The 23,206-nt window shown below is 41.8% G+C and overlaps 1 protein-coding gene across 1 annotated transcript; it reads left to right on the top strand.

The window, feature by feature from the left end:
* The first annotated feature begins 32 nt into the window (after nucleotides 1-32).
* Nucleotides 33-10,205, top strand: LOC124259252 (glyoxalase domain-containing protein 4-like). The gene is made up of 10 exons (XM_046693360.1): nucleotides 33-291; nucleotides 1,072-1,121; nucleotides 1,895-2,015; nucleotides 2,466-2,604; nucleotides 3,902-3,952; nucleotides 4,101-4,180; nucleotides 4,996-5,082; nucleotides 6,238-6,351; nucleotides 7,364-7,450; nucleotides 9,219-10,205. The coding sequence occupies exons 1-10, from the start codon at nucleotides 202-204 to the stop codon at nucleotides 9,282-9,284; spliced, it is 885 nt and encodes a 294-aa protein (XP_046549316.1). The 5' UTR covers nucleotides 33-201; the 3' UTR covers nucleotides 9,285-10,205.
* Nucleotides 10,206-23,206: the final 13,001 nt, after the last annotated feature.

Below are 23,206 nucleotides of genomic sequence, written 5' to 3'. Positions count from 1 at the left end.
TGGTTCAACATTGCAGCGAGACAGACAGGAGTCCACGTGAGTGTCATGTGACTGTATATGTAACGCATCAAGAAAGTAAACACTAGTGACCGGTATATCTTAAGGAGATACAGAGCCCGGTTATTACTGCAAGTCACGACATTGTTGTTATCAGTAGCTGAGATACACGGATCAGGCAGGTTCACCCGAGAAACTTCTACAATGTCGACCAGACGTGCTTTGCATTTTGTCTTCAAAGTTGGCAACAGAACTGAAACAGCCAAGTTCTACAAAGATGTTCTGGGAATGAAAGTGAGTGTCTAGTACTTTTTCTCTGATTTCTTTGGAAAGAATTCCGATCGGGTAAACAGGTTTGTGCTTAGGCATGAGGTTTCCTTACACTGATATAATGCATAGCTAATTCATTCTCATGTTGCTTTTAGATAGATCTTTTAGCTTTTACTACTTAATATAAGTTTTATTTAGAGATATGTATCATGTATTATGTAATCTTTCATGAAATTAATTAAAGTGGTATTGCTATCCTCAGTGTTTGGGCAGCTAGACACGTCCCATGTATTGCAAACTCACTACGTTGACTCTTTATTATCTCTTTAACCTAGTTGTTATTCACAAGACCAACAGTAGGGCTTGCTCTCACAACAGGTTTTAAGTGCTTGGTGGGAGATAGAGCTCTACTTAGAACCTGAAAATAACAAGCTGTCTGATGCATTTATTGTTAAATACACCTAAGATTTATTTCAGAAAAGTCGATAAGTTGTTAAAAGTTTGAAATATTCGTTCTCTGAAATCTGTTTTAACAGATTTATATTTGGGATTATCTGCAAGGGGTACATGGTTGGAAGTTGTCAGTGTGGGGGTGGTGGGTGGTATGGTCAATCCCTCAAAATATGGTCTGGGATTTTGTTCAATTTGGGCATCGTAGGTGTGAACCCTTCTGCTTCCGATATTGGGATATGCCTCTGATAGGAGTTTTTGGGAAGGCCATTGGTATTCTCTACGGAATCACATCAGAACTGTTGGGTGACTTGATACATGGAATATGTAAAAATTGAACTCTATTTTCACCAGTTTTTACGGCACGAAGAATTCGAGGAGGGATGCAAGGCTTCCTGTAATGGGTGAGTATGAATGAAACGGTGTGTAATAACATGAATGTGGACTGGTTCTCCACTCCTTGTGTACTTCCTGTAATGGGTGAGTATGAATGAAACGTAGTGTAATAACATGAATGTGGACTGGTTCTCCACTCCTTGTGTACTTCCTGTAATGGGGGAGTATGAATGAAACGTAGTGTAATAACATGAATGTGGACTGGTTCTCCACTCCTTGTGTACTTCCTGTAATGGGGGAGTATGAATGAAACGTAGTGTAATAACATGAATGTGGACCGGTACTCCACTCCTTGTGTACAACACAGAGGTACTCGACAACTGTGCAAGCAGGTGCATTGTTTGTCAGTCGCTTATACACCGACCTGAGTAAACATTCAAGTCCGAGGATATTGACATAGTATGTGCCTTTAGCACTGGCCATCATGTAGAATTCATTGAGAAGTAAATTAATACAGCAATATTTGGATATAAGACATAGAGTAGGTTCTGTCAACATCTAGGTGTTTGTTTGCATCATCCTGCATGTATCCTATGTCACCTGTGTCATCCTAGATAATCTCTTGCTTTCCAAAGAATGTCTTTTTGTCAACTGCATATTTAATTCAATGTTGGCAATACATGTCAGGTGTACATCAGTTTCTGTGATATATACTTCTTGTGTGTAAACAGTATAGCCAGGGCTGATTCATGTGCACCGGGCATGTGATAAATGTCTGTTGTCAGTTCTTGTTTGTGAAAAGAGTTTTGAAGGAAGCCAACCCAATGTGTTTATCTGTCAGACCGTATGACGGCAAGTGGAGCAAGTCCATGGTTGGGTATGGCCCAGAAGACAACCACTTTGTTGTGGAGCTCACCTATAACTATGGCGTCGGATCGTACAAAGTGGGGAACGACTTCAGGGTAACTAACTCATCAAAAGTATTTTAAGAATTTGAGAAACTTCAAAGTTTGAAAGATGAGAAACTGTATAAGCATCCTAAGGGTAATCAGTTCTTGAGTTCACAGAAGAATCATTGATTTTTTTAAATAATTACTTTTGAGGAGCCCCCATTTTCATTTAGGTCCTCGAGGTGAGTACTGTAACACTGAACAAATCTGTTTTATTGGTGGAATTTTACTAATACTCCAATTGCTGATGTTTGAACAAGCTCTGAAAGAAGCATGACCAAAGTCTAGATAATGCCCTGAATAGACAAGCCGATTTAGATAGACTCTGTACATAAACCATCGGCTTGTTCTAATTTTTACTGAATGTATTGTGGAACAACAAACACTCACACAATGTGTAATTCACTGAAACACTCATGTACACTCACACACACCAGTAAAGCAGCTCGTCTCCTCCTGTAGGGTTTGACTGTGTCATCAGCAGCCATACTGGATCGTGCTCGGAAGAACAACTATCCGATCTCTACTGAAGATGGGCAGATATTCCTTCTGGCTCCAGATGGCTACAAGTTCAACATCATCAGTGAAGATGTGCAGGGGGGTGAGCTGTAAAATATTGCTGCAGATCCGTGAGTCTGTCATTGCTCACTGAGCAGATTGTATTGGTGGAGATTGATATTATAGTACTGTCGGAAATAGAAGAAAACTGTTTTTAGGCTGTTACTCTGTATCCCTAAAATTTACACAATTGCAAATAGCATATGTCGAAATAACCCACTTCGGCCTAACTGGGCGTTCAGTGGGATGCGTAATACGATATCCAGAAAAGCATGTTTACTTGTAAAATCGGACAAAACTTAGATGGCAATTAGGTCTCTCAGCCAGGTATGACGACGGAGCACAAGGGGTCATCTCAAAGATATTTTGTGCTTTTTCATGTGTGTTGACTATGTCTCCTCTATTGATTAACATCTTACGTGTCTTTCTTTTATAAAGTTTATGTTGAGATATGTAAGAGAGTATGATACCCGAAAACCATAGAAACGCATCGTAGTATATAGGTGGCATGACCACCTGAAGATCGACAGGACTGGATATTATTTGTAAATTGTTATGACGTGCCGTGTACCTCCCCAGTATAATTGCCCTAAAGGATTATCTTATCTTAGCTGATATTTCTATCCCCAAGCCCGACCCCAGGTTTTGATTTTGAGACGACCCCTCCTATCTGTTTCTTTTTATAGTGACAGTGAGACTGCATGGTAGCTACATGCTTAATAGTTTCAGCATAAAAGTTATTATTTTTTACGTCAGCTCTCATTTATAATGAATCTACGTCTAATTTCAAATTGGGCATTTAAAAAGTGTCCTTTGTAATACAATATTGTCGCACACTAATTTGCATAAAGCCATGGTCTGTTCCAAATAAGCCTTTTTGGACTTAGAAAAAAACCGCATTGCTCATTTCTGCACTAATTTCCCCTCAGTAAAGTCCTTTTTCTCCGTTTCCTATCTCTCTACCACTGAAACTGTAGTTAGGCCGAACTTAGTTTCACAGATATTTCACACTTTCACTTATCAACTACATAAATAGTAGAGATAAATGAGAAAATACAGTTTTTTTCTATTTCCGACAGTACTTTAGTTTAGAAAATGAAAACTGCCCTGACTGTATCTATTGCTGTGTTTTTCATGCTGTGGCTTTCTTGTACATCAATCTCGACGATTAACTTCCTTTATGGGAAATACTTTCAATGTGCATGCTCATGACATGGTTTGAATATTGATTAAAAACTTTGAAGACAAATATTCATGTTAGAATGTTCAAGACTTTCAAGGTTCGCCAGTGATTCCAGTACATGCTTGTATGTTTATGCTGAACTTTGTTGTGTGTGCAGACCCTGTATCAAAAGTCACCTTGGCATCTTCAGACCTGCAGAAATCAGTAGGTATGTAACCATGGTAGTCAGAGATTTTGGGTAGACTGGGTGAAGTGGAGTAAAATGTTTTGATTCTGAAGTAAAGATGGTGATCTTTACTGTAAATCATGAAGAAGGGTAAAATTATGTTACAATTCCTGTTTACCATTGTTTACAGATTTCTGGTCAAAGTTGGCTGGGATGAAGGTTTATTCCCAGACAGAAACAACAGCTGTTCTTGGCTTTGGTGACAACCAGGTGAGACTGAAATGCTGGGTTCCTGTGCTCGTAACAATAACTGTGTTTGTTTAAAGGCACAATGTCACACCACATTTCTCTTAGAATACATAATGCATTTCTCTCAATAATTCTAACTATCAGCCCTCAGGGAAGCTACCATATAATTTATTCCGATAAACATTACGTATTTAGACTACGCTATTAAATTATTTAAAAAGTTTGAATGAATTAATGCAGTCTAAGTAAACTTAGCCTCAGTATTATTCGTTACCCTACTATACTCAGTAGAGGAGTGTAACGAATAGTACTGAGACTAAGTTTACTTAGACTGGAATTAATGTTGCATTAAATCGACTTTTGTTCCATCCACCAGCCGAACATTATTTCAAGTGAACGCCATAGAGTTAGTCCCTTGGAGCGAATATCCTATCTATAATGTAACTTGTGATTGAGACCAGTTCGACAAACACTGACAGCACTGCGTGCAACAGAGTTTGATGTACGGAGCAATTGTTTACATTCCATATATGGCAAGTGCCCTCTGTTTGGAAGCTGTCGACTCAAAATATCAGTTATCACTTTCAGGCAAGTCGTAAAGGATAATCAGTCATTTATTGCAGCGATAGGAAGCTAAATTGAGTGCATATGCCCCCAATGTATAAAATATAGGCCAAAATATTGTCGAAAATGTGTGACACTGTGCCTTTAACCACCCATGCACTACATGCCTACAATATGTGTTGGACTGGCAAGTATGCTTGGACTGGCAAGTATGCTTGAGTATTGATTCCTTCTGTGTAATATTCTGAGTTGTATTGTTAATCCTGTTTCAGTGTAAGCTGGAACTGGTGGACATTGGAGGCACTGTGGATCATGCCTCAGCCTTCGGGAGGGTGGCTTTCTCATGTCCCAGAGAAGAGGTGAGGTGCTTATGTGCTGAAAATCCCCCTATTAAAACCAGTGTATGAAATAAGCCCCAAACCCAGCCAGAGAAGAGTTGAAGTGCTTACGTGCTGAAAATTCCTCTACTAAAACCAGTGTATGAGATTGAAATAAGCCCCAAACCCAGCCAGACATCAGGGCTGGTAGTCTCAAAATGTTATCACCCTTAAATGGATTTAACCAGACCAGACAATCCAAAGAGAATAACAACATTTTTAGTTAAAATGATTAATTTAATTAACCTGAGTTCAGTTACCACTGTTGCAGGGAGGCAAGACGAAACCATATTTACCTTACCATAACTACAATTTAATTTTTATTTTCAATACTTTTCATAAATTAGCCCCCCTGCTCTGAAAACCGTTCCTAAGCCCCTGAGTGATGTAGTGGTTAGCATGCTGGCCTCTCACGTCAAAGGCCCGGGTTCGAATCCCGGTGGAGACACCAAAATTTGTGACCTTGGTCTCAATACTGTGTTGTGTCCCTGGGCAAGGCACTTTGTCCACATTGCACTCAGTCCACCCAGCTGTTTAAAATGGGTAGTGAGAAGCGGATGTACAGACCTACACGGTCGCATGAAGCGCTTAGTAGCTGCTTTGAAAGGACAATTCTCTCAGGGTAATAATGTAACGCCGGAGAACAGCATTGCGTTGGATTCTAGGTGCAAAAATTAGCATTATTATTATTATTATTGTTAAGATACAGCTCCATGCATCGATAGATGCCACATTTCAGTGACATTGAATCGTAAGCGCTGTGCATCATGTTTACAAAACTCTGTGCATCGATAGGCATATTCAAACAGTAATTGTCAAGTATAAATGTAATGCTAAATTTGAAAAATAGATTTTAAGATATGATGAATTTACTCAGATGTATGGAACATGTTATCTAAAATTTTTACCAGACCATCAGGCTGGCTAGCTGTCAATTAAGGCCACTCGTAAAAATTCTAGCCCGTCTTGGGCGGACAGACTATGTAAAACAACAAGTCTTTATCATCAAGAATTTTGTCTTGTCTTTCTGTGCACATCCCTGAGCAGTCATATGGAGCACCAGGGGAAGTAGGGGAATGTCACCTGCAGTACATGTCACAATTCCACAAATTGTTCACAGAATGAAATGTGTTTCAGCTACCAGGTATTGAGAAGCTGATGAAGGACAATAACCAGACAATCTTGACACCACTCATCAGTCTGGACACGCCAGGGAAGGCAACAGTAGAGGTGGTCATCGTAGCTGACACAGTGAGTTCTCCCAGTCCAGGTTGTCTTTATAGCTGACCCAGTAGGTCCTCTCAGTCCAGGTTGTCATGGCAGCTGACCCAGTAGGTCCTCTCAGTCCAGGTTGTCATGGCAGCTGACCCAGTAGGTCCTCTCAGTCCAGGTTGTCATGGCAGCTGACCCAGTAGGTCCTCTCAGTCCAGGTTGTCATCACAGCTGACCCAGTAGGTCCTCTCAGTCCAGGTTGTCATGGCAGCTGACCCAGTAGGTCCTCTCAGTCCAGGTTGTCATGGCAGCTGACCCAGTAGGTCCTCTCAGTCCAGGTTGTCATCACAGCTGACCCAGTAGGTCCTCTCAGTCCAGGTTGTCATGGCAGCTGACCCAGTAGGTCCTCTCAGTCCAGGTTGTCATGGCAGCTGACCCAGTAGGTCCTCTCAGTCCAGGTTGTCATGGCAGATGACCTAGTGGGTCCTCTCAGTCCAGGTTGTCATCACAGCTGACCCAGTAGGTCCTCTCAGTCCAGGTTGTCATGGCAGCTGACCCAGTAGGTCCTCTCAGTCCAGGTTGTAATGGCAGCTGACCCTGTGGGTCCTCTCAGTCCACAGTATACATAAATTCATACAATTGTATAGTTTGTTTCATATGACATAATAATAACATTCACAGTCCCACCAGATTGTGCAGTTTTATAACCCCATGCCATGCCTCATAGCTGACCCAGTAGGTGCTCTCAGTCCAGGTTGTCATCACAGATGACCTAGTAGGTCCTCTCAGTCTAGGTTCTCATCATAGCTGACCTAGTGGGTCCTCTCAGTCCAGGTTGTCATGGCAGCTGACCCAGTAGGTCCTGTCTATCGAGGTTGTCATTATAGCTGACCCAGTACGTCCTCTCAGTCCACATTGTCCTGGCCCCTGACCAGGTGGATGCTCACAAAATATGTATGTAGCATTGGTCATCTTAGCAGACCAAATCAACCAATGTTTGACATCCAGGAAAAAATTGTCTTCCAGTTCAAACTATTTGCTGATGTTCCAGGATGGCCATGAGATCTGTTTTGTGGGAGATGAGGCCTTTACTGAACTGTCACAGGTTGACCCCAAAGCTGATGATCTTCTGACAGAGGTAAGAGGTAAATCTGTTATGTAGCAGTATTGCAGCATAACTGAAGCACTGTTTGAATGTAACAATTTTACTTATGTGTTGCACGTGAGACTGATGTGTAGGATTTTGTTGGACTGGACATTAGATCAGCACCAGACATGCTTCCAAGAGGAAGATCTTGATTAGAATTGACCTTCAAGCAACCCATGCTCGTCTCCCGTGAAGATCCGGGTTAGAACTGACCTGCAGCAACCCATGCTTGTCTCCCATGAAGATCTGGGTTAGAATTGATCTTCAGCAACCCATGCTTGTCTCCCGTGAAGATCCGGGTTAGAACTGACCTGCAGCAACCCATGCTTGTCTCCCATGAAGATCTGGGTTAGAATTGATCTTCAGCAACCCATGCTTGTCTCCCGTGAAGATCTGGGTTAGAATTGATCTTCAGCAACCCATGCTTGTCTCCCGTGAAGATCTGGGTTAGAATTGATCTTCAGCAACCAATGCTTGTCTCCCATGAAGATCTGGGTTAGAATTGATCTTCAGCAACCCATGCTTGTCTCCCGTGAAGATCTGGGTTAGAATTGATCTTCAGCAACCAATGCTTGTCTCCCATGAAGATCTGGGTTAGAATTGATCTTCAGCAACCCATGCTTGTCTCCCATGAAGACTTGGGTTAGAATTGATCTTCAGCAACCCATGCTTGTCTCCCATGAAGATCTGGGTTAGAATTGATCTTCACAACCCATGCTTGTCTCCCGTGAAGATCTGGGTTAGAATTGATCTTCAGCAACCAATGCTTGTCTCCCATGAAGATCTGGGTTAGAATTGATCTTCAGCAACCCATGCTTGTCTCCCGTGAAGATCTGGGTTAGAATTGATCTTCAGCAACCCATGCTTGTCTCCCATGAAGATCTGGGTTAGAATTGATCTTCAGCAACCCATGCTTGTCTCCCATGAAGACTTGGGTTAGAATTGATCTTCAGCAACCCATGCTTGTCTCCCCGTGAAGATCTGGGTTAGAATTGATCTTCAGCAACCAATGCTTGTCTCCCATGAAGATCTGGGTTAGAATTGATCTTCAGCAACCCATGCTTGTCTCCCGTGAAGATCTGGGTTAGAATTGATCTTCAGCAACCCATGCTTGTCTCCCGTGAAGATCTGGGTTAGAATTGATCTTCAGCAACCAATGCTTGTCTCCCGTGAAGATCTGGGTTAGAATTGATCTTCAGCAAACAATGCTTGTCTCCCATGAAGATCTGGGTTAGAATTGATCTTCAGCAACCAATGCTTGTCTCCCATGAAGATCTGGGTTAGAATTGATCTTCAGCAACCCATGCTTGTCTCCCATGAAGACTTGGGTTAGAATTGATCTTCAGCAACCCATGCTTGTCTCCCGTGAAGATCTGGGTTAGAATTGATCTTCAGCAACCAATGCTTGTCTCCCATGAAGATCTGGGTTAGAATTGATCTTCAGCAACCCATGCTTGTCTCCCGTGAAGATCTGGGTTAGAATTGATCTTCAGCAACCCATGCTTGTCTCCCGTGAAGATCTGGGTTAGAACTGACCTGCAGCAACCTATCCTTGTCGTAAGAGGCGACTAACAGGATCATGTAATCATGTCCGAGTGGTGTAGATCGATGCTCATGATGTCAGTCACTGGATTGTCTGGTCCAGACTGCTGTCATATAGCTGGAACATTGTTGTGTGTGGCCTTAAACAAAGATAAAGACAACACACAAAGCTGCCTCCAGCCTGCTAGATGTTGATTATGAAACCTGTTGTTTGCAGGCTGTTTCCAAGGACAAGAGCGATGAATGGTTTGCAAAGAAAGGAAAGAAGAAGGCATCAGCTTAGAGAGTACATACACTTTCTTTCAAAAGAAACAAACAAAAGACGTCACATATACTTGGTTTAGAGAGTAAATACACTTTGCCTCCATGGAAACACAATGACTCTACATGACATCAGTTTAGAGAGTAAATACATTTTGCCTTCATGGAAACACAATGACTCTACATGACATGGGTTTAGAGAGTAAATACATTTTGCCTTCATGGAAACATATTAACTCTACATGACATGGGTTTAGATAGTAAATAAGCTTTGCCTCCATGGTAGTGCATCAACTCTACATGACATGGGTTTAGAGAGTAAATACACTTTGCCTCCATGGTAATGCATTAACTCTACATGACATGGGTTTAGATAGTAAATACACTTTGCCTCCATGGTAATGCATTAACTCTACATGACATGGGTTTAGAGAGTAAATACACTCTGCCTCCATTGACAACGGATGCAAAGAAATTGATTAGCGCATCCACAGAGACGCAGAAAAAGTCCAAATACTTTTTGTTATAAATTCGATCAAGTATACAATTAAGTTATCACGGAGTCTGCTACTAGCCGGGCCATGGTATCATTTGCAATGTAATTACTGTAACAATGTGATGATCATGCTACACAATACAATAACAGTAACTGTATTACAATATTGCAACATAGTATTAATAATAATACCAGGACCCATGGAAATTAAGAATATGAGTCCCAGGGACCCTCAAATACAGGACTCCAGGTAAATCTGTATAATAGCATGTACACTATTTAACCGTGCATCACACAGTTGTGCACAGTCCTGTGTTAGATCCACCAAATATTCCTTGGCTCCAGCTCCAGGATCCAGCTCCAGGTCGTGGAACTGATGTCAGTCAAACCTTGTTGAAATGTTGCAACTGTTGCCTAAACAAACGGGATATAAACAATCACTCTTCATGTTTTTAACTTGTTTTTTTCCCCACTATCCTGAAATTGTATTTCATGAGATGTGTTCACACTCACTTGACACATCAGACCACAACAGACGCCACAGTTGGCAGGCAGGGATATAACACACTCACTTGACACAGCAGACCACAACAGACCCCACAGTTGGCAGGCAGGGATATAACACACTCACTTGACACAGCAGACCACAACAGACGCCACAGTTGGCAGGCAGGGATATAACACACTCACTTGACACAGCAGACCACAACACGCCACAGTTGGCAGGCAGGGATATAACACACTCACTTGACACAGCAGACCACAACAGACCCCACAGTTGGCAGGGAGGGATGTAACACACTCACTTGACACATCAGACCACAACAGACCCCACAGTTGGCAGGCAGGGATATAACACACTCACTTGACACAGCAGACCACAACAGACGCCACAGTTGGCAGGCAGGGATATAACACACTCACTTGACACAGCAGACCACAACAGACGCCACAGTTGGCAGGCAGGGATATAACACACTCACTTGACACAGCAGACCACAACAGACGCCACAGTTGGCAGGCAGGGATATAACACACTCACTTGACACAGCAGACCACAACAGACGCCACAGTTGGCAGGCAGGGATATAACACACTCACTTGACACATCAGACCACAACAGACGCCACAGTTGGCAGGCAGGGATATAACACACTCACTTGACACAGCAGACCACAACAGACGCCACAGTTGGCAGGCAGGGATATAACACACTCACTTGACACAGCAGACCACAACAGACCCCACAGTTGGCAGGCAGGGATATAACACACTCACTTGACACAGCAGACCACAACACGCCACAGTTGGCAGGCAGGGATATAACACACTCACTTGACACAGCAGACCACAACAGACCCCACAGTTGGCAGGGAGGGATATAACACACTCACTTGACACATCAGACCACAACAGACGCCACAGTTGGCAGGCAGGGATGTAACACACTCACTTGACACATCAGACCACAACAGACCCCACAGTTGGCAGGCAGGGATGTAACACACTCACTTGACACAGCAGACCACAACAGACGCCACAGTTGGCAGGCAGGGATGTAACACACTCACTTGACACAGCAGACACAGCAGACCACAACAGGGATATAACGCCACAGTTGGCAGGCAGGGATATAACACACTCACTTGACACATCAGACCACAACAGACGCCACAGTTGGCAGGCAGGGATATAACACACTCACTTGACACAGCAGACCACAACAGACGCCACAGTTGGCAGGCATGGATATAACACACTCACTTGACACAGCAGACCACAACAGACCCCACAGTTGGCGGGCAGGGATATAACACACTCACTTGACACAGCAGACCACAACACGCCACAGTTGGCGGGCAGGGATATAACACACTCACTTGACATAGCAGACCACAACAGACGCCACAGTTGGCAGGGAGGGATATTACACACTCACTTGACACATCAGACCACAACAGACGCCACAGTTGGCAGGCAGGGATGTAACACACTCACTTGACACATCAGACCACAACAGACGCCACAGTTGGCAGGCAGGGATATAACACACTCACTTGACACATCAGACCACAACAGACGCCACAGTTGGCAGGCAGGGATATAACACACTCACTTGACACAGCAGACCACAACAGACCCCACAGTTGGCAGGGGGGGATATTACACACTCACTTGACACATCAGACCACAACAGACGCCACAGTTGGCAGGCAGGGATGTAACACACTCACTTGACACATCAGACCACAACAGACCCCACAGTTGGCAGGCAGGGATGTAACACACTCACTTGACACATCAGACCACAACAGACGCCACAGTTGGCAGGCAGGGATATAACACACTCACTTGACACAGCAGACCACAACAGACGCCACAGTTGGCAGGCAGGGATGTAACACACTCACTTGACACATCAGACCACAACAGACGCCACAGTTGGCAGGCAGGGATATAACACACTCACTTGACACATCAGACCACAACAGACGCCACAGTTGGCAGGCAGGGATATAACACACTCACTTGACACAGCAGACCACAACAGACGCCACAGTTGGCAGGCAGGGATATAACACACTCACTTGACACAGCAGACCACAACAGACCCCACAGTTGGCAGGCAGGGATATAACACACTCACTTGACACAGCAGACCACAACAGACGCCACAGTTGGCAGGCAGGGATATAACACACTCACTTGACACATCAGACCACAACAGACGCCACAGTTGGCAGGCAGGGATATAACACACTCACTTGACACAGCAGACCACAACAGACGCCACAGTTGGCAGGCAGGGATATAACACACTCACTTGACACAGCAGACCACAACAGACGCCACAGTTGGCAGGCAGGGATATAACTTGAATACTGATCAAAGTAGCTTGGAACCCGAGGCACAGAATGAGTACAGTTCTGTAAAATCTCGTCACAAAAACCTTGGCTCCTGGCTCCTATCAGCCTGGCTTCAAATCCTGGCTTGTTGGAAACCGTGGAAACCAGCAGGAGTCAGTATTGAACCCATTTGCATAAAGATTTTGACGTAGGTCCTGAGTTAGAATTGCATCCATAAGATCAGTTGTGTGCCCTGGCCAGTGAACAATCTCAGAAGTGAATATTTTGAAAACGTTAAACTGTTCCATATAAATTCTTCAAGGACACAGTGTCAGGGAAAGGAAAAGCCTGTTGATAATTTGAAACAGGTAGACATGTCACTGTTACTTCAGGAGGTCTATGTTAAACCCAGGTTGTTATACCATCTGTAGACTGGGGATAATGTCTTGTCTGTGGGCTTGGACCTAGGCTATGAAAGCATCACGCTTACCAGTTTGTCTTCGAGAATAACATGTCATGAACCAGAGTGGTCATTAGGTGTTCTGCAATTGCTGCAAAATGCCTCTGAACTTACACCATTCTCAATACTGCTGGACAGTAACTGTACAATCTTGACCATGTATTTTCGCATTAGGTTGGGATAGGTACCGACAATGTAGAGCAGTGCTCCGAGTGTACACTGGGCTGTCTATACAAGCATGTGTATTCATCATGGCGTGACATGCTTGTTCGCACTGTATACTTCCAACATGGTGAAGGCAGGTGGACGTCAATGGTGATTTGCTGAAACACGTACGATGCACCGCTTCATACCACCGCTCTCCTGTTTTTATCTTTATACTTGGCACAAGACAAAAAGGCAATGCAAGCAAATTAAGAGAAAACCATTAAAGAACTTACATGAAAATAGGAAGAAAAAATACTTTGATGTCCAAACCCTAGTAACTGTGTTGTAGAAACATTGAACACATTTGCTTATGTGTACATGGGTGTAAGTCATGACTTCACAATACCATTTGGAAAATGGTCAAATGTAACATGTTATATTTGGGATTACACTTTCTTAGTTACGTACAGATTCATGCCGCGAAGCCCGAAGCCGAAGCCGCTGTGGCTGAATGGGTTGTATGCTGGCGATTAGGTGCCTGTCTCTGACGGTATGGGTTCGAATCCCGGATGGGACTCAACCCAACAAAAGTACTAAAATCTATATTTTACTAAGAAATTGTAATCCCAAATATAACATATGTTACATGGGTGTAAGTCACTTATTTACTGACACTTATCTAAAGTGTTTGTTACGAAAAATACAGGTTTCCATGTTTAAGAAATTGCATTTCTAAAACTTCATTTACACTAATTTACATACATTATCTCAAGTTCTTATTTAATTTTATGTTTATAACACTGACTCTAATGCTGGCGGATGGTATTTGTATCTTGTACCCTCACCGTTTGTGAATATCGAGACTGGACCAGACAATCCAGTGACTGACATGGATCCAGTGAGCAAGTCGAGCCACTAGACTAGACCCATGTAGTAGCTGAACAAGCATAGGTTATTTGGGGCCTATTTTCTTGCTGGTAATAATGCGGTCTCAACAGGTTGGCAAGGAGCACTGTGTGAACTTTACATAGTACAAGGTTTTGTTCTTTAGGGGTTTTCTCTGGGATTCCTGAATCCCATTTCAAAGGGAACGGATTAGAAACACATTTTGTATTTATTCCAATATCTTTGATATAGCAACTGAACACAGACCATGCACACCAGTGACTAGTCTGTCGTACAGACCCTGAAGCAAATATATCCAAGAAAGCCCACACATGTCTAGAAAATGTGACAAGTCTAGATTTCCTCAGCTTCAGGGTCTGAAAATGAAGAAAGTCTCAGGGCTCCTTTTCATTATATTTTATATTTTTTTTACTATGAACTTTTTTCAGTAAAATATGTTCATTTCAGAGACTAGTTGTTAGTCTGACCAGTGACTGGCATTATGATGAACGCCCCAAGCCGCCGGGTTGCGATCACCCACATCTAATCAGGTTATCGAACCTGACTACACAATCCATCTGGTCTCTTGAGAGCCGCAGAATATTGCTAGGAGGATCAGATGGCCAGCTTCTCTTACATGACTAACTGTGTGTCGCCACAACCCGACGGCTGGGAGTGCTGAGATTTTGCTTATGAAACATCAACAGCTTTAATGATAAAGTTTTCAAACAAAAAATATATGGAAAAAAACCCCATAAAATAGAAGAAATGTGTGCGTTTTGTGTGACAGGTGCATAACCAACAACAGAAAGTAACAGTCATATTGTAATCCTCAATATACGGACAGTTAACACGGATCTTAGTGTCCCTGAACTGACCACCTTGTGTCACGTGGTACCGGTCAATGAAGGTGTTATTGATTCCTTAGAGGTATTATTTTAAGAATCGTTTCCCTGGGTCAAGTGTTCTTTCAGCCGAGTCTGTTTCCGTATTTTTGTAGGGTGGGGGTGTTTCTCCCTCTGGTTTTCTTTTGGTTTGGTTTGTTTAGCCAAGAAGGATTTTCTACTGTTGGTTATAACTGTTGGCCATTTATCAGCAGAACTAGCATGTTCATGTTTTGTGCATCCCATGGGTTCCTTAAGGTGGATCTACACAGCTTCCTAATCAAAGCCATTACATCACGATAGGCTTACATCTTACACGTGTCTAACCATCACAATACACAAGGCAGATGTCATGACCCTTTAAATGGTATATTCCAGACGAGAAGCGCACCTATAATCACACTGTTGGTTTACTTTATAATTGAGTCAATGTTTTGCCGTGGTCTTCGATGTGTAGGGATCGGTTACCTATAAAACATCTGTGGGATGGACTAGACAGACCTGTAGGTACGCCACATACAGTCTCACAACTGGCCAACACTGGCAGGAAGACTGGAAAGAGCAGCTATAGACCAGAATCCGTGGATACATCCAGTCTGTGGCCAGGTGGAGACAAGTGGTAGAAGAACAAGGTGGTCACACCAGGTAACACGCGCGGATGTAGGTGTCTAGTGGCTGGAAAAGCAGTTTTGCCATGACATCTGCAGAACATCGAACTGTCACCGTGCTAAGTAACTGGTGACTCCCAGTAGCTACAAAGGTAACTGATGACTCAGTAGCTACAAAAGTAACTGATGACTCTCAGTAGCTACAAAAGTAACTGATGACTCTCAGTAGCTACAAAAGTAACTGATGACTCAGTAGCTACAAAAGTAACTGATGACTCTCAGTAGCTACAAAGGTAACTGATGACTCTCAGTAGCTACAAAAGTAACTGATGACTCTCAGTAGCTACAAAGGTAACTGATGACTCAGTAGCTACAAAAGTAACTGATGACTCTCAGTAGCTACAAAGGTAACTGATGGCTTGCAGTAGCTACTAAAGTAACTGATGGCTCGCAGTAGCTACAAAAGTAACTGATGACTCAGTAACTGATGACTCTCAAAAAGTAACTGATGACTCTCAGTAGCTACAAAGGTAACTGATGGCTCTCAGTAGCTACAAAAGTGCTCCTGTCAACACGGTGTATATTTGTATATAAAGATACAATGAAAATTTCCTTGATAAACTAATGGATATCATACACCTATGTTGTCAACGCTGGAGTATGGGAAACCAGCCCACACTTCAGCTACAGGTGGGTGTATGTAGTTCTGACCGAAATGGTATTGTCGTATTAACTGGCATCGCGAGGAAAACACTGACCCTAACATATGAAACAGAGTAATCCCTCTGTGATTATCTTGTTTGTTCTGGGACCACTTATTAAACAATGGCGTAATATAAACTCCCGTTCACAAGAAAGTACACAGGCTAAATTCGCTTAATGGCAGACAAATAACAAAATTTGAAAATAATTTCACATGTGTATTGAGGCACAATGTCAGGTGATAGTTTTAATCAGCTTGAGACAATGAGTCCTGATGCACGGCAGCTGTTGGACGATACATTCAATGATTTTGATAATGTCGTGAGACGACATAATGTCGGTAGATATTCAGGTGGAATATCAGTTTCTATCCGGAAGAATATTTCGTCTCTTTTTCAGAGAGTGTAAACGAACTGGGAAAACTGTTTATTTTTCAAATTAACAAATAACTGTGAACGCCATGACATATTTGTTGGATTCGTGTACATCCACCCAGAGAGATCGCCGGAATATACAGCCTCAGAAGACAACGGCATAGACATATTAGAAAATAAACTTTTACAAATATTGTTTGATTATGGAGAAGCCAGTAAGTGTATTTTGTTTGGTGATTTCAATGCCCGAACAGCTAACGAGCCTGACTTCATAGTAAATGACAGTTCTGATTATATCCCTGTTGGTGACGACTATTCACAGGATAACTTTGCTAAATCCCGCAATTCATATGATACCGTCACAAATATGTATGGAAAGTGCTTACTCGAGCTGTGTAAAGCAATGAATATACATATTGTGGATGGTAGAAGTATGCCCGATATTCCTGGAAATTTAAGCTACATTCAAGTACCGGTTGCAGCACTGTTGATTATGCGGTTGTTTCATCTGAGATGCTCAACACTATTGATAGATTGAGGTAAAGGCTCGCACAGAGTCGGATCACCTCCCGATAGTTTGTGTACTCCGTGACGTAACGGCGTCCGCGTCTAGCGAAAGGAGTGTTACTGTAGTACCCATGTTCAAGTCCGTAGGTTATAAACTGGGAGCAGAGAGAGAGTTGTCATACATACCTGTAGATAACATAGAGAATGGTATCCTGGATGATGTTAGAGATCTACTACATATTGATGTTAACGCTGCGATATCTAAACTTACGTCCCTACTTCCATTATCCGGCGTTAGAGAATGAGCTGTCAGATTCACTTCACCATAACGCCGGCAATCTCGCCAACCTCCCTGGTTCGATCAAGAATGCGGCAAACGTAAGTCCGAAAAATACAGACTTCTAAATCGTTTCAGAAAGTATAAATGTGATTCTGACCTTGATTCTTATTTGAATGCAAAACACAATTTTTAAAAATGCTGCCAATTAAAAAAGGATAATTATTTAGTCAAAACTGCAGACGATATTAAAATAGCGGCAAGAAATCCAGACTGTAAGGTATTCTGGAACACGTTAAAACGTCATCTTAAGAAAACAGCACTTAATGATAATATTTCTCCGTATCAATGGTATCATTACTTCAAAGACCTCCTTTCCTCCAGAGATAACAAACTGCTTTCAGATTTTGATAAATCAGTGTATGATTTTGTCTAAATTCATAACTGTGACGATTGTGAAGATTTCTCATTCTCTCACAATATATTGTCAACCCCAATTACTGAAGAAGAGGTAATAAAATCTATAAATGAATTGAAATGGAATAAGGCAGCGGGGCATGACGGCATCCCTCCTTCATTTTACAAATCTACTTTTACTTCTCTAGTGTCATATCTGAAAGATGTATTCAATGTAGTTCTTGATAATGGTAAATTCCCATCTATATGGAATATAGGTATGATTGTACCTCTGTTCAAGTCTGGGAGTGTATCTGAACCATCCAACTATCGTGGAATATCTCTCTTAAATATTTCTGGAAAACTATTTGCTAATATTTTAGAAATGCGTTTACGTGCCTGGGTTGATCTAAACGAGCTGCTGGACGAAGCTCAAGCTGGGTTTAGACCCGATTATAGGACATCTGATAACTTATTTATATTACAAACATTATGTACAAAATACCTATGCAGGCCCAAAGGGAGATTCTTTTGCGCTTTCATCGACTTTAAGAAAGCCTTTGATTTTGTTGAGCGTAAGAAATTGTTATTTATGTTACATACCAAAGGATGCCACGGCAAAATGTGAAATATTTTAAGAAGCATGTATGACTCTGCTGCAGCCTGTGTTAGAACTAATTCTGGCAACACTGAAACGTTTAATACTTCCGCTGGTGTGAGACAAGGCTGTGTTAAAACTAATTCTGGCAACACTGAAACGTTTAATACTTCCGCTGGTGTGAGACAAGGCTGTGTCCTAAGCCTCATACTGTTCATCTTTTTTATTAATGAACTTGTAGATAATATGTACAAATCATGTAATAATGGAATATTTGTTACTCCCCAAATTAAGGATTTACTTTTACTTTTGTTTGCAGACGATATTGTTACGTTTTCATTTATGGTAAATGGTTTGCAGAGACAGCTGAATATTCTTCAAACATTTGGTGACACATGGGGATTAGGGTTGCATATGGAAAAATCTAGTGTAGTTGTTTTGTAAATCGAAGCTCGGACCTGAAAAATATATCAGTGTTCTTAATGATAAGTTCCTTAATTTTTGTAAATTTAGAATCTCTCTACATGCCTTAAAAATTCGACGTTTTAGAAAAGATAATAATTCATTGGAAGATTTATCATGTTCTTCTGGTAAAACTGAAGACGAACACCATTTATTATTAGTCTGTAATGCCTTCTCTGACTGCCGAAAGAAGTATTTAAAATGCTCTAATGATACCCCACAAACGATATATACTGAACAGCAAAAGAAACGCAAGTTTCGAAAAAATGAAATTTCATGAAGGTAAGCGTTCATGTTTATGGAACATTCATGGTAAAGTGACGGACTGATCCCAGATGAGATGATGTCATGCAATTTGACGTCCATACGAACCGTTCGCACAAACACACCAACAGTGCAGCAAAACCATAATTTTAGCACGTGCGTTGACGGTTCTGGATGGAAAGCATGCATTTCACTCTGAGGTATTCTTTATAAAGGTTTGTGTCATAAAACAGTTCAGTATTGACGCTAGGAGGTGTACACGCAACACAAACGATGCCTAGACTAACGACTGAGCAGAGGGGAGTGGCCATTGGAAAGTTGCACGGAGATAGCTCTGCAACCGCTGTAGCTAGGCAATTGGGCTGTCATCTTACCACATTACACGACTTGCTCAACGTCATCAGCAAACCGGGGTTGCTGCTGATCGTCCCCGTACCGGACGGCAACGAGTGACAACTCATACGCAAGATCGGTTCATCCGGGTCACTCATCTAAAGAACCGAACTCAAGCAGAAACAGTAACAGCAGCCTTAGTTGGGTCAAGTGGAGCAGTGTCGAGCGATACGATTAGGCGTCGTCTTCGGGCTGCTGGAATCCACTGCCGACGGCCATATGTGGGGCCAGTTTTGACACGTCAACAACGCCAGCAGCCCTCACACAGCAGGGGTGTTTATGGATCATCTGGCTCAGAACAACGTTAACATTTTTCCATGGCCGTCTCTTTCCCGGATATGGCTCCCTTTGAACATTCTGGGACGAAATTGGACGAAGGATTGGGGCAGGTAGACAGCCACTCACACTTGCTCAGTTTGAATACAGATTGGTGTTTGAGCGGAACCAGTTGCCCCAGGCAGTCTTTCAGACTCTAGTGAACTCAATGAGGCCACGTTGCACGGCCTGTCTGCAAGCTCAAGGTGGCTATCCGCGCTACTAAAGAGACTGTCACTTTTCGCGTTCTCCATTTGACGGACTGTGATCAATTTGAACTTATTGCAATTCAATATCAACAGCAACTTTCAACTGTTAAATTGACAGTGTTTTCTATAGAATAAATGATTAGACATGATTTCGGTTGTCTTCTATTAAAAAACTTGACAAAAAGCCAGACTTGCGTTACTTTTGCTGTTCAGTATGTAATGTACTTCTAATAATGCTGATATAATCAAATCTGTTGCCTTTTTCATAAAACATTTGATGTCCATCCGTAAATCGCATGTAAAACTATAATTTCATGTCACGTGACCAATAGTTGAAATTGTGCATCTTCAATTGTACTTTGGGCCACTGGGCCTTAACTACTAAATAAAACCTGTCTGTCACTTTTAGCGTGAGTATTGTTACAGTCACGTACAGTCAAACATGCATGGGGTCCAAATGACACATTTCATTATCACAGATGAATAGTTCAATCTCGATTAATAGACACCCAAAAGTGACAATAGCAGATATCAAACTCAGCAACTTCTATGGCCTCCGTGGGCATAAAGGAAGCATTATCATTGCGTTCTTTATACATAAGAAATTATTGTCAACTACCGTATAATTACACTTGTTTATTTTGTATTGTACTTGGGCCTAAGGCCTTTTTACGGTCTTGTGCCCCGGAAGGTCCTGGCGATATGGCTGTTGGACGCCCCCATCTGTGACATTCCAGTGCCTCTCTCTCGTTGTGCTGGAGTGAGTCTTGTATTGGGAACACTGTCTTTTATACCCTCTTACATGTTGATTGCATGGGCAAGAGTGCAAAATCACGACTTTTGACAATCTCGTGCAACACGCGTACCCATGAATATATGTGTGGACAGTGTACCCCGATGGTTGCGTTCGTTAGATCTATTTTCCGTGCAAATATCTATTAATGTGAACGAGCTTCATGTATGGTGACCAAAGGTTTAGGTGTGTACTTTAGCAAGTCAACCTGAGACTTGTTTGTTAGCGAATATCTAAAGTGAATGTGGTGGTGAAATGTCAAGTATAACTTTGCTACTGGAGTGTCGTGCACTACTTTAAGTCCTCTAAATTCTTGTCAAAATGGCTTCCAATAGTTTAAGTCCGGATTTGGTAAAGACATTACTATTCCGTATCACAGGGGACTTTGCTCCAAAAGTATCTAAATCTTCTGTTATCTAACGCAACTTTAAATTCACATACTTTCTTGATTTGTTCACAGATTGCTGGGAATAATGTGTACTGTATATTTGTATCTTACGGTCAACATCACAGATAGTTTTTTTTCTGAATAGATCCAAACACTCATATCTTTCAAGCTGTAACTGCACGGGAGAACAACTCCGGTTGTTTTAGTCGTCCAGTATTTGTAAAACTGTATCTTTCATGCCGCTCCGGTTGGTTTAGTTGTATAGTATTTGTAAAACTGTATCTTTCATGCCGCTCCGGTTGTTTTAGTTGTATAGTATTTGTAAAACTGCATCTTTCATGCCACTCCGGTTGTTTTAGTCGTCCAGTATTTGTAAAACTGTATCTTTCATGCCAGTCTGGTTGTTTTAGTTGTCTAGTATTTGTAAAACTGGATCTTTCATGCCACTCCGGTTGTGTTAGTCGTCCAGTATTTGTAAAACTGTATCTTTCACCCACGCCGGTTGTTTTAGTTGTATAGTATTTGTAAAACTGTATCTTTCATGGCGCTCCGGTTGTTTTAGTTGTATAGTATTTGTAAAACTGCATCTTTCATGCAACTCCGGTTGTTTTAGTTGTATAGTGTTTGTAAAACTGCATCTTTCATGCCACTCCGGTTGTTTTAGTCGTCCAGTATTTGTAAAACTGTATCTTTCATGCCGCTCCGGTTCTTTTAGTTGTATAGTATTTGTAAAACTGTATCTTTCACGCCACTCCGGTTGTTTGAGTTGTCCAGTATTTCTAAAACTGCATCTTTCATGCCACTCCGGTTGTTTTGGTTGTATAGTATTTGTAAAACTGCATCTTTCATGCCACTCTGGTTATTTTAGTTGTATAGTATTTGTAAAACTGCATCTTTCATGCAACTCCGGTTGTTTTAGTTGTATAGTGTTTGTAAAACTGCATCTTTCATGCCACTCCGGTTGTTTTAGTCGTCCAGTATTTGTAAAACTGTATCTTTCATGCCGCTCCGGTTCTTTTAGTTGTATAGTCTTTGTAAACTGTATTTTAGTTGTCCGCCTTTCATGCCACCCGGTTGTTTTAAGTTGTCCAGTATTTCTAAAACTGCATCTTTCATGCCTCTGGTTGTTTTAGCCACTTCGGTTGTTTTAATCGTCTATTTTGTAAAACTGCATCTTTCATGCCTCTCTGGTTGTTTTAGTTGTCTATTATTTGTAAAAATGCATCTTTCATGCAACTCCAGTTGTTTCAGTTGTATAGTATTTGTAAAACTGTATCTTTCATGCCACTCCGGTTGTTTTAGTTGTATAGTATTTGTAGAACTGTATCTTCCATGCCACTCCGGTTCTTTTAGTTGTATAGTGTATGTAAAACTGTATCTTTCATGCCAGTCTGGTTGTTTTAGTCGTCCAGTATTTGTAAAACTGTATCTTTCATGCCAGTCTGGTTGTTTTAGTTGTCTAGTATTTGTAAAACTGCATCTTTCATGTCACTCCGATTGTGTTAGTCGTCCAGTATTTGTAAAACTGTATCTTTCACCCACGCCGGTTGTTTTAGTTGTATAGTATTTGTAAAACTGTAACTTTCATGCCACTCCAGTTGTTTTGGTTGTATAGTATTTGTAAAACTGCATCTTTCATGCCACTCCGGTTGTTTTAGTCGTCCAGTATTTGTAAAACTGTATCTTTCATGCCAGTCTGGTTGTTTTAGTTGTCTAGTATTTGTAAAACTGCATCTTTCATGTCACTCCGATTGTGTTAGTCGTCCAGTATTTGTAAAACTGTATCTTTCACCCACGCCGGTTGTTTTAGTTGTATAGTATTTGCAAAACTGTAACTTTCATGCCACTCCGGTTGTTTTGGTTGTATAGTATTTGTAAAACTGCATCTTTCATGCCACTCCGGTTGTTTTAGTCGTCCAGTATTTGTACAACTGTATCTT

Source organism: Haliotis rubra, unplaced genomic scaffold (genome assembly GCF_003918875.1).
Source record: "Haliotis rubra isolate DU_JTF1 unplaced genomic scaffold, ASM391887v1 Scf715, whole genome shotgun sequence".
NCBI lineage: Eukaryota > Metazoa > Mollusca > Gastropoda > Lepetellida > Haliotidae > Haliotis > Haliotis rubra.
Note: the sequence above shows the minus strand (reverse complement) of the source record. Positions and strands in the feature narration are given on the sequence as shown.